General features: G+C 33.7%; 2 protein-coding genes across 5 annotated transcripts; both read right to left on the reverse strand.

Annotated features, from left to right (window-relative positions):
- Positions 1-3,402: 3,402 nt before the first annotated feature.
- On the reverse strand, positions 3,403-6,785 carry LOC113854844 (pentatricopeptide repeat-containing protein At5g19020, mitochondrial). The gene has a single exon (XM_027486105.1). It carries the CDS (start codon positions 6,145-6,147, stop codon positions 4,021-4,023), a length of 2,127 nt encoding a protein of 708 aa, XP_027341906.1. The 5' UTR covers positions 6,148-6,785; the 3' UTR covers positions 3,403-4,020.
- Positions 6,283-11,755, reverse strand: LOC113854843 (elongation factor 2-like). Of its 4 annotated transcripts, XM_027486103.1 has the most exons (5): positions 11,617-11,698; positions 11,425-11,487; positions 10,723-10,768; positions 10,547-10,634; positions 6,283-10,159 (listed from the first exon to the last, which is right to left on the reverse strand). In XM_027486103.1, the coding sequence occupies exons 3-5, from the start codon at positions 10,723-10,725 to the stop codon at positions 7,719-7,721; spliced, it is 2,532 nt and encodes an 843-aa protein (XP_027341904.1). In that variant the 5' UTR covers positions 10,726-10,768; positions 11,425-11,487; positions 11,617-11,698; the 3' UTR covers positions 6,283-7,718. The 4 variants fall into 4 exon arrangements, with proteins under 4 accessions (XP_027341904.1, XP_027341902.1, XP_027341903.1 ...); XM_027486101.1 differs by lacking the exon at positions 11,425-11,487 and having other exon boundaries at positions 11,617-11,755; XM_027486104.1 differs by lacking the exon at positions 11,425-11,487 and having other exon boundaries at positions 7,434-10,141; positions 11,617-11,733.
- Between the last annotated feature and the right edge of the window lie 723 nt (positions 11,756-12,478).

The raw sequence follows: 12,478 nt of genomic DNA on the forward strand, positions 1-12,478 counted from the left end.
CAAAATTATGAATTTGGTTCTGTAATTTTATTTTTGTTTTAATTTGGTCTTTTCATTTTATTTTATTGTTTTAATTTTTGTGTTTGATTGTAATTATTTACTATATATTAATTATAGTAGTGAAAAAAATACCACAATTAATTAAAAAGTTCATAATTTGCATCGATAAAAAAAAAACTGCTATGATTGACAAATAAGACCAAATTGAAACCAAATAAAAAGATAAAGAATCAAAACAAAACAAAAACAATTTAAATGGTCAAATCGAAAAAAAATTAGTTAAAATATTAATTTTACCTAATTATAAGATATTTTTCTAACATGACATTTTAGAGAAACCAATCAATTAGAGATTTTTCAAAGCAAAAAATTGTTTCAATAATTATTACGAAATTAGCATTATTTTTTACATTACACGAATATTAAAGTTAAAGAACAATATAATTGTTGAGTAAAGATGGAACTGGCGTCTTAAGAAGGAATGAAATATGAATAAGTTATGTTTTTATTTTTAAATAAAATATTTTATTTTATATGAATACATTAAAAAATAGAGTTATGAAAATTAAGAATAACTTATGAAAATATATTTTCTAAATCAACTATTAATTTGTATGTTATATTAAAGTGTAAATTTATGAATTTCTAGCTAACAAATTTAAAAACTTCTAGTATGAACAATCAAATAATATTTGATGTAAGAAAAGTTACCCGATGGATTAAGAGGGAGTGTAAAATAAAGATTTAAATTTAATATATAGGATTGTTAATATTTAATTTAATCGGAGGAAAAGTTAAAATTATTTAAAATGACTATTATAATTTGAATTAGAATGAATAAGAATATGACTTTACCTAATAATTAAAAGCATCATTACTTTTAATAACTATCATTTGTATATTAGTAGTTAATTGCTAGTTATTATTTGAATGGCTATGACTCACATATGACTTATTTATAAGTTTTTTTTAAAAAAATAAGTTCAATAATAAAACTTTTCAAAATGAAGTTATTGAATTAAAAGCTAAAGACCTAAATTTTCATTGAATAAATACTAAATTAAACTATCTAAACAAACTATAATATCCTATTGTCTTCATCACCGAAATGAAAAACATCATAGGCTCAACATAGGTGAACTTGAACCCCCATACGCTTTGAATGATAATCCAGAGTTTCTTGGAGTGGTGTGCAAGAAATTTGACTTCTTTTCCTATAAAAAAAATTAAAATTCTATAAAGTAGTATCAGTTAAATAAATTGAATAATTATTTGTTGACTTGACCATATATCAGCTTACGAGGCCTAAAGATTATTATATTTTAGCTTAGCTTACTTTTCCCGAATACAACGTAAAGGAAATTTTCATTTTAGAAACTATATTTCATTTGAGAAAATTAAATAGAGAAAAATTTAAATGTTTTCTGTTGCTTATGGGTTATGTAAAAGGAATTAAATTGATATTACAATATAAAATCTCAATGTTTTCTCATCTTAGATTATAAAATTCAATTTTCCTCTTGTCACATAAAATAATAAAAAATCCCATTTAACATTTAAAGAAAAATCATTTTCATCAATTTGTTTAGCAACAGCACTATTTGATTAAAAAAACATTTACACGAAAAGTTATATGTTCCACAACTTATCTATATTTTATAATTATACCATTCATGTTGTGACGGTTTGCAGTGTGTTTACTGAATATGGTAGAGTTAACAGTATTATTACGAAAAGCTATAATATGTGTAACAATAATATTGTTATAATAATTTTCTTTTAGTCAATTTTTCCTATATTTTATTTATATTTTTTTAATTTCTTTCTTCTTTTTACATATGATAATTGTATCTCTACTTTGTCTTCTTTTTTCCTTTTACGTTCTTTTTTCTTCCCAGCATCCATTTTACCCCCTCGTGGTGTGAAAATATCATTGCTCATAAGCATATCAGTCAATTACATGGAACAATTTAAATTGGGTGAAAAACTCTCGCAAGAAGATGAATGATTTAGGTACTTTTTAAGGTAAACTTGTGAATAAGTCATGTAAGAAAAGAAAAGCAATATAAAAAATTAATAAAATTTATTTTATAAATTAAAATTAATTTTTTTTGTTTACCGTAAATATTCTCTTTACATTCTTTAAGTATGTTTTTAACGTAATTGTTAAATTAACATCATAAAGCAAAACAAACAAAAATAATAAAAGCAGGAGAATGGAACAATATTAAAATAAAGCGTTAAAAGTTAAAGAAAAACAACTGGAATTGAATTATGAAATATAAATACAAATCTGTTAATCTCCAGATTGCTAAGTCTAAATAGTGCATGGAGCTCTAGCTTATAGATATAGTGTTTCACCTTTAAGACATAAAATAATGTCCTATTTATAAGCGATTCTTCAACTGTTTATTCCGCAACTTCCTTCCACACATTCTGTGTAACTGCTATTGTTTAATCACCCACAATCTTCTCCATGTATCTTCATTTTGAGCTTGAAGCAACCATTGATAACTATTGATAACCGCTTCCAAAGATTTTTAACGTTCTTCCAACGTATTTTTTCATTTTTTTATATTACCTATCATTTGGACTCTTGCAATTGAAATATTTGAAGTAAATCACTTTTTCAACCAATTTTCAGAAAACAATGTTGCAATACCTCTTTTTCGACTAATTTTGGCACTTCAAAGTCTTAGGTTATAAAATCTGTTGAAACTCCTCGAACCATTACACACTTTTACTAAAAGTAAGGCTCCATTATCCATTCATGTGAAAACTTGTCAAACAAAAGCTTCATCTGCTCGACTAAAAATCTGAAGTTTTTTGCTTCCTCATATTTACAAAACTTGTCAAATATAGTCTTATTATCACATTAGTTTCAATAAAAAAATGTGTTCTTCCATTTATTCAAACGTTTTTTCGAGAGGAAATAACGCACCTCTTCTTTTGAGAAAGAGAGAGAACTTATTTTACCCATCTCAAGCTTGACTAAAAGACTATGCTTTACAACTCAAGTGAAAAAAATTTCTTTTTACCAAGCAACCTTTCTATTTTTTAAAAGTTATTCTTATTTAACTTTTTATAACATAGGTAAAAAAAATTTCTGTTTACCAAACAACTTTATTCTTATTTAACTTTCCTAAAACTTGAAGAAATAAATTATTTTCAATTTATTAGAGAAATTTTATTTATTTTTTATATTATTTTTATTCTCTTCCGAGACTTGTCCATAAGTTAATCCAACCTGGGCCTATTCTAATACAATCACACACAATTAAGCATGTTACTTGGTCACTAATCCACTATTGGAAAACAAAAGTCTTTCACATCTTCGTATACAAACAGTCAATACTTATTTCGTTTAAATTAATGATTGAAAATCAAAATGAAGAAAAGGGAACAAACAAAGCCTCTTTGATTAACAATAACATGGATATCACATACTGAAAACTGCTTTTAACCATGTAACATATATGTCATGTATGATCTAAATCTAAACTTTTAATCAATCCTACTTCAGCCTCTTGCCTATGCGGTGTAGTTTCTTCTATTTCCTCTTCATCAAGCTCTTTGTATCTCCACCTTGCCCTTTTCTGTTCTATATTTCCAGTAACAAATGAAAAGCTAATAATCCCTTATTTCCACTTTGCAGTTCCAAAACAAATTATTTTGAAGCTCATATTTTCTCACTTGAAGCTCATAGGATAAGAAGATGTATAGTCCATTTTTGTTAAAAATTACAGAATTCAGTGCAATTAAACACTACAACTTTCAATAAAAATTTAATTTATATTTATATATAACTCCTTATCCCGTGTAATGCTGTACATATTAGAAAATTGATATAATAACAATAACAGTGTGTTTAAAGTACACCTGCTGCCAAACCCTATTTTATTTCTAAACATTTATAAAATATGAATGCATGATGATTCTACAGAAAAGATCATACCAAAAGATCAGCATCGTCACGTAAAAAATTAGCAAAATAATCTAAGTGAACTGAAACTCTTCTAGCTACCTTACAACACCACTGCATCCAGACATTCTCTCCATTCTTTGAATCTGTATGACTCTTCTTACCAATGATACATCCTCCCACCTTCCAGCATCTGCATATATGTTTGATAAGAGTACTTTACCTCCACCGTGTGACGGTGCCAACTGTGCTAAACTCTTTGCAGCCCTCTCTCCTATATTGACATTTCCATGAGTTCTACATGCTGCTAACAAAGTTCCCCATATCACAACGTCAGCCTCCATTGGCATGTTCCTGATCATTTCCTCCGCTTCTTCTAAAAGCCCAGCCCTCCCCAAAAGATCAACCATACAACCATAATGCTTGATATCTGGTTCCACATTATACACACTCTTCATGCTTCTAAATATTCTCCTACCAGGCTCCACCAGTCCAGCATGGCAACAAGCACTTAGGACTCCTATAAATGTGATTGGATTGGGTTTAATATTATACCTTTGAGTATCAGAGAAAACCTCTAGGCACATAGTTGCATGTCCATGCGAGGCTAACCCACATAGAATTGCATTCCATGGGGATACTGAAAAAGCTTTGTCTCGAATCTTATTGAAAAGATGTAAGGCAGTGTTGATGCTCCCACATTTTGCATACATATCAATCAGAGCTGCACATAAATTGTCACTCAAGGGAATTGATTCATTGCACATGTATTCATGGGCCCATTTTCCTTCTTTCAGTGTGCCTAATGTGGCAATTGCAGAGAATACACCCGCCATGGTAACTTCATTTGGTTTGACTCCACTGGCTACCATTTTATGGAAGAGTTCAAGAGCCATTTTGGGCTGGTCGATTTGTGCATAGCCAGAAATTATGGTACTCCACGAAAAGACATCTCTTTCAGGCATCTGATCAAAGATTTGCCTTGCTTTGTCCATCATCCCATTTTTTATGTATCCAGCAACTAGAGCATTCCATGATTCCAGGTGATCCTTTACACCCACTTCAAATTGCAAACAGGCAAGGACTATCATCCCACAAGCTGCATAAAAATGAATGATTGTAGTCTGAATCACATTGTAACAATCAAAGCCTCTCTTAACAATCATTCCATGCAATTGCCAACCATCACCAATTGCATTGAAGCGAACACACGCCGAGACCAAATTCACAACCACGATTTCACTAGGTCCCAGTCCAGATCGAAGCATTGCACGATGCATCATCAAAGCCTCATGCAAACAATTCTTTAAGATATAACCATCAATCATTGTGCCCCAGGAAATCACATCTTTATCAGGAATTCTCTCAAACAACTCCCTGGCCAAGTCAACAAGTCCTGTCTTTGCATATCCATTTAACATTACATTCCACGCTACCAAATTCCGTTCAGGCATTTCGTCAAACAACCGCCTTGCTTCCCCTAAACCGGAACAAACACAGTACGCGTGCACCAAATTCGTGGAAACAAAAAGCAACCCCTCAACAAATAACTTAATCGACAACGCATGAATCAGTCTACAGTTCAAAATTTCACCAAAATGTGGGCAACAAGATATCACATTGAGAAGAGTTACATCATTAGGGACCACACCACGAGACCTCATGTCCTTGAAAACCTCAAGGGCTTCACGAAAGCAATCATTTTGAACAAGACCCATAATCATGGTGGTGTAGGAGACACAATCTTTGTCAGGCATTGTGTCAAACAGTTTGCGCGCATTGTTCAATTGACCAGCTTTCGCATACCCAGAAATCATAATGTTACAAGAGACAATGTCCAACCTAGGACAAGCCTCAAACAACAATTGGGCATCAGAAATTGAACCGCATTTTGCATACATGTTGATCAAGCTGTTTTGAATGAAGGTGTTGCAGTAGAGACCAAGTTTCAAGGCCAGAGAATGGAGTTGGCGGCCATGGGAGGAGGAACGGTATTTAAGTGCGGAAACCAATGCAAGTTCGCACTCTGCGTGATTCTGGTGTAGCCTCGCATTGCAGAAAATGCGAATGTAGTGTTGTGGTTCTTGTACTGGTGAAGGGGCTTTGGTGGAACTGAAATTCGAAACCCATCCTGACATTCTTAGAGTGGGATTTGGTAATGGTAGCTCAATGGAAAGACGAAAGGGTATTTTGAGTCTGAGACTCATAGGAATGAACACAAACATGGTTTTGATTCACTGAATTTTGAAAATGGAAAGGAAAAGCAAACAAAAGAAGTGGTGGGTTTTGGGTAATTCTTCTTTTTCAAGTGTTAATTGGAGAAGAATCGTAAATGGTGATGATTTTTATTTTTGGGGAGTAGGATCATACAAAAATTCAGATGGTTGGCTTCTTCTCCGGTTGTAATATTTGTTCTCATTTTATGAGAACGATATGGTTTACGAGTTTTGTGCTCAACTGTTGGATATTTCTGAGACCCTGTTGATGCTCATAAGTTCACTTTTTTCTTTAATTTTTTGTTTGGGAAGCCAATGATGTTTTTTGGGGTCTTGAGGTTTAGTCGTGCAGTATATCAGTATGTTCATTCTACTTTGATTGGAGTTTCCTCTACTGGGCATATAGCTTTTGTTCCAACTGCCACGCAACTTCGCATTTAGTAATTTCAGTTTATTTATATGCTGTTATCTACTCTACTGAGCTGGTTTTGAACTACAACTTACTTCTATGCCTGACACACCCCGAATATGGAACTTGCAATATGGGTTGGCTTTTTCAAAATCATGCCATGTAGAAGGGAACATTCTAGAAGATGGATCTACAAACAATGTGAAGCAAGCATAAAGAAAAAACAGTGAAAATAAAAAGCATTAGCAAACAATAATTCTGAGTCATAAGAAATAATAGGACGTATGGAAAGAACAGAATTAGCGTCAATCAAGACTGCCTATTTTGTCAGTTACGGACTTACGGCCAATATATTACTAGATATTTCATGGCAATAATAAGAGAAAAAGCTGATAACGCTGTCTTATAAATCCATTCTGCAACATACATTTTTATAATTGGTCATTTTTTAATAAAGACGCAATATTTTTACCTCAGATTTATCATTTAAAAATTTGTTTAATATTTTAAAAATAACTAATTCCAAAAAAAATGTTAAAAAGTGTTTGCGTGAACAGTATACAATTTCCCTTCAACCACTACCTTCTTGTAAAGCCATGTCTTTGAAACTGAATGCGATGAAAATGAATCAGGTTCACATCATTAGCTTCGCAGTAGTCTAATTGTCTCACCTGCACTTGTTTCTTATAATTCGGGAGCAATAACGAAAATGAAAGCTTGGGAGGCCATATTTCTAACTTTAGATCAGTCTTCCCATTAAGCGACGGAAATAAAGTTCCCAACCTAAGTAAACTATTCAGGTAACCAATTTCATCCCCCTCCACCTTTGATCAATTTTAACCATAACATCAAAGGTCTTATTCCCTGTTCCCCTGTTATATTCAATTTATTAAACACAATTCCATTGGATCATTTGCGCATTATCAAACGCAACACGCCATTATTCGAAGAGCGTCTTTTAAGCAAAATTCGCATAAATAGTTTGGACCAAATCATCGATGCAAAATCCTACGGAGCAAAAATACATCGATGCAAAGACAAATAATACCAAGTACAACAATCCACTGACAAAACCAGAAACAAAACTCAAGATACTGAACTTTAAAACTAAGGTAACAAAGTTTTCATCAGGAGGAACTCAGCTAAGTTCATAGTAGGTAGTTTAAATAATTTAAAGCTTGTCTTCATACTCGGAGAGTGGAGTCATCTGCTCCTTCAAGCCCTTCCTCTTGCGAATGTCAGAAACAAGCTGTGCAGCTTGTGAACCAGCCTCCAATGGATCTGAGGACATCATATCCCAGTGATCGAACACACACTGTGGAAAAGCCTGCCCTGATGTTGCAGCCCTCAATGTGCTTGAGAACCCAAAAGATTCAATGACAGGAAGGTAAGCTTTGATGTTGTAAAGCGGGGTACCCGGCCTCTGCATTTCCTCAAAGACATGTCCACGTTTCTGGTTAAGAACACTGTAGATACCACCAAGAGCTTGTTCAGGAGCCTGGATTTCGACCAGGTAAACAGGCTCGAGAAGCCTTGGCTTGGCAGTCAACTGGGAAGCATAGAAGACTCTCCTAGCAGTAGGAATGATCTGACCACCTCCTCTGTGGATAGCATCAGCATGCAGGACAACATCACATACTTCAAAACATATGGCTCTCATGTTTTCTTCAGCCAATGCACCTTCTTTTGATGCCCACTGGAAACCAGCAACTACGGAATCCTTGATTTCATTTAAATACTGGACTCCCTTACACATATCAACCACCATGTTGGGTCCAATGGTCTCAGGTCCAAAGCACCAGATTTTCTTGGCAAGGTCCTTATCCCAACCAAATTCTTCTGACAAGATTTTAGAACGAACTTTGGGGTCATCCCTTGGTCCAATCTTGCCCTCATCAATGGCCTCTGCAAGCCCATCCTCCATTGGTCTTGCTTCCATGTATAGACGATTGTGCTTGTTGGGTGACTTACTCATCACAGTGCGGCAAGATCTCTCAAGGACAGTCTCCCTGAATGACACAACAGGGTCAGATTTAATAATCTCAGCTCCACCCATGAAATCTTCCTGCAAGTCTTTCAAACAGATCTCTAGATGAAGCTCTCCTGCACCAGCAACAATGTGCTCACCAGACTCCTCAATAGTACAAACAACCATAGGATCTGACTTGGCCAAACGTTTAAGACCTTCAACAAGCTTAGGAAGATCTGATGCCACCTTACACTGAACAGCAACACGGACAACAGGTGAGACAGAAAACTTCATAGCTCGAATAGGGTGGGCATCAACTTCCTTCTCATTAGTCAATGTAGCATTCTTAGTGATAAATTGATCTAAACCAACCATAGCAACTGTGTTACCACAAGGGACATCCTCTACAGTTTCCTGTCTCTTTCCCATCCAAATCACAGTTCGCTGAACACTTTTAACATACAAGTCCTTTTTCTCCCCAGGGACATAATTTGGTCCCATAATCCTGACCTTTAAACCAGTTGAAACCCTGCCAGAGAACACACGGCCAAAAGCAAAAAACCTACCCTTGTCAGATGCAGGAATCATCTTGGAGACGTAGAGCATCAGAGGTCCTTCAGGATCACAATTTCTGATAGCAGAAGCATACTGATCATCCATGGGACCCTCATACAAATTCTCTACACGATACTTCTGGGCCTTTGCCGGAGACGGAAGATGAAATATCATCATTTCCAAGAGAGCACTACTTGCTGGGAGCCAGGTTTGCATGACACGCTTCATCAATGCTTTCCCCATGAGGTCCTTCTCCTCAGATTTCATGGTGACTCCAAGCTTTTGAAGCATAGGCCATAGCTTATCCTTCTGGTCATTCATACAAGTGTTAATGATCTGCTTGATAGGTTCATAACAGAACTGAACAAACCCACGCTTGCAGGTAGCAGAACCAGTATTCTTGTTAGTCCATTTCTTGGTGGCTGGATCAAAAAAGTTTTCACCCCAGAGCCTTTCCATCATCTTTGACTCATCAACTCCAAACTTGGATGCATACATCTTGGCAAAGTTAGTCAAGGTAAACGCCCAGCCATGCAAACCTGCAGAAAAAGCAACTGTTCCTTTCTCTGGATAGACCTGAACATCACCAAGTAGTGGATCTTCATATGTAGCCATGATCACATTAGCATTCTCAATAACCCTTTGAAATGTCTGATAAGCTTCCTCTCCATCCACCTGGAGCTCAAGGAAGCATCTGTCCATCTTGTTAACAGTCAGAACAGGCCTAATCCTTTCTCCCAGGGCTTGTCGTAGCACAGTTTCAGTTTGGACACAGACACCTTCAACACAATCCACCACCACTAGAGCTCCATCAGTAATTCGAAGTGCAGCAGTAACCTCCGATGAGAAATCAACATGCCCAGGGGAGTCAATAAGATTGATGAGATACTCATTCCCTTGGCGGTCTCCCTTAAAACTCTTGAGAGATTCATCAGGCATTTCATAGTAAAGTGAGATACCCGTAGACTTTATTGTTATACCACGCTCAGCTTCATCCGCACGAGTATCAGTCATTCGGACATCACCTGCAACTTCTTGTGCAATAATGCCAGCAGCAGCTACGAGAGAATCTGTGAGGGTTGATTTCCCTGCCATTGAAAAGCCAAACAATAAATTGTCATTCAGACAAGCAAACTGTAGTAATTACATAATTTGATAAAACATAATACACACATTTCTGTAAACTAGCTAAGTAGTTGTATCAAAAATCATTATTGAAGTAATCATGTATACAAAAAAATGAGTATTAACAAACTTAAGAAACTGAAAAAAAAAATATCAAAGTGGCCTTCTCTATGTCAAATATCAAAGGAACTCTTTTAAAAAGGTACAATTCAAAAATTTATCACCAAACAAATACCAAAGAACAATTATATGTTTGTTCAAAACATAAGGTAAGAGAACAATATCACAACAGTCAGAAAAGTACATCAAAGGAAAAATAACAAGACAATATAAAAGCTTTCACTCCATACCATGATCAACATGAGCAATGACAGACATATTACGGATATTGTGCTTATAGTCCATAATACGACGTAGCTCTTCAGCTGTGAACTTCACCTGCAGATATAGAAGAAAATATCAATTCCGAGCATTCAACCAAAGTAAATAAATAAAAATATTAATAAAGTACTTCTCATTAACTTACCATTTTGACTGGTCTTTAATTTCCACAAAAAACGAGTTAGTTATAGCTGAAACATTAAAATCACCGAAATTAGCGAAAATAATAATAAGATATCACTCTCAGAAGGAAAAGGACAGTAAATTGAATGATATAACTGACAAAAATAAATTACAGAATAAAATCAGCAAAAATAAATAATATTATCACAAAATCATGTTCGTAACAGGTAATTCATTTTGTGAATTAAACTTCTCTAAAGCGAGGGTATACAAGCTGGGACAAAAAGGATCACTTGTTTATAAAAAGGTTACTTCAAATATTAAAAGGACAGGTGCAAGTTGCTCATCCTAGATTGTGAATGTTTAAAAAGTAAAAATAAAATTATCATCATTGAAACACACAAACGACCTGCAAAAACTTAACACAAAACAATAACGAGTCCAAGGCTCAACCAAGATCTATTTGTTAGAAACACAATACAAGAATAACCAGACAAAGAGAGAGAAAAAATAGATCTATAAGTAGATTTTTGGATTTTGTGTTCAAACATGTCAAATCAAATTCTTACTAAAAAACTTTTTTAAGTAAAAACAAAACAATCGATTTTTCCATAAAATCAATCAAACGCGAAAATCACACAAAATCACATCGAATAGACACTGATAATGAACAAATCAACAGAGTACACCAATTCACCGCAAAAATATTAAATCAAAACGTAACTAAATTCCAAAACACGCAGTAAAGTTACGAAACCGAATCGGAATATTCCAGTAAAGCATAGATCTGAAAGAAATCCAACGAAAAACATAAAAGAAAGAAAAAATATATATACCGATCTGTTTATAAACATAGATACGAAGGAAACAGAAGTGAGAAATCAGGTGCAGAGGAAAATTTCTAAGGAAAACGAACCTGAAAGAGCGAGGGAGAGAGAGGCGGCGAAGGGAGTGGTGCTGCCTTCTCTAAAGAGCGTATATAAAGTGGTGTGTGGGAGAGAGAAGTTTAGTGCTGCCGAGGGATTTATCCGCCAAGCAACGCAATTGTAAAACGCAATCCTAAATTACGGGCCTTAGGTTTTTATATCATATGGGCTTGGATCTCTCAAACTCCACACTTGGCCCAATACTTTCTGGTTTATATTTCTAATTTGCGGGTTTTATCTTTTATTTATAGAGATAAATGACAAAGAAAGCTATTAAATTGCTTGTTCATATGTCTTTTAAGGTTTTTTATTACATAGTGGGAATTATCAAAATAATTATACATGTTCCTAAAATAAAATATTTAGTAATATTATTGTAGGAATTTTTCTTGTTTATTGTAAATATATTTCTTTGATTTTATAAAAGAGACAAATTTAAAAATAAAAAATAAAGAAATACTCTAATATTCATATTTATTTAATAAGTATGTTATTATTAAAATTAATATAGTGTGATAATTTTTTTAAACCCAAACTAAAGTTAGTTTTGTAATAATAATTTTATATATTAAAATAGTAATTGTATTGTTAATTTAAAATATTGTCATAATTAGCGTTGTTGGCTTGATGCTTAAAACAAAACATTGTTAGCAATGTTTTGGTAATTAATATTATAAGAATTTTCTATTAGAATTAACTTCATTAATAATTATATTCATTGAGTACATAATTATTTATTGTATTTTAGAAAATCTAGTCATTGTACTTTATTAAAAAAATTGCCGTAATTGCATTTTTGATATTTTATTTTAATATTGTATATTTTAATCCTTCTAATTTTAATTACTTATA

The sequence above is a fragment of the Abrus precatorius genome, unplaced genomic scaffold, assembly GCF_003935025.1.
Source record: "Abrus precatorius isolate BTA unplaced genomic scaffold, Abrus_2018 Scaffold11, whole genome shotgun sequence".
In the NCBI taxonomy this organism is placed as follows: domain Eukaryota; kingdom Viridiplantae; phylum Streptophyta; class Magnoliopsida; order Fabales; family Fabaceae; genus Abrus; species Abrus precatorius.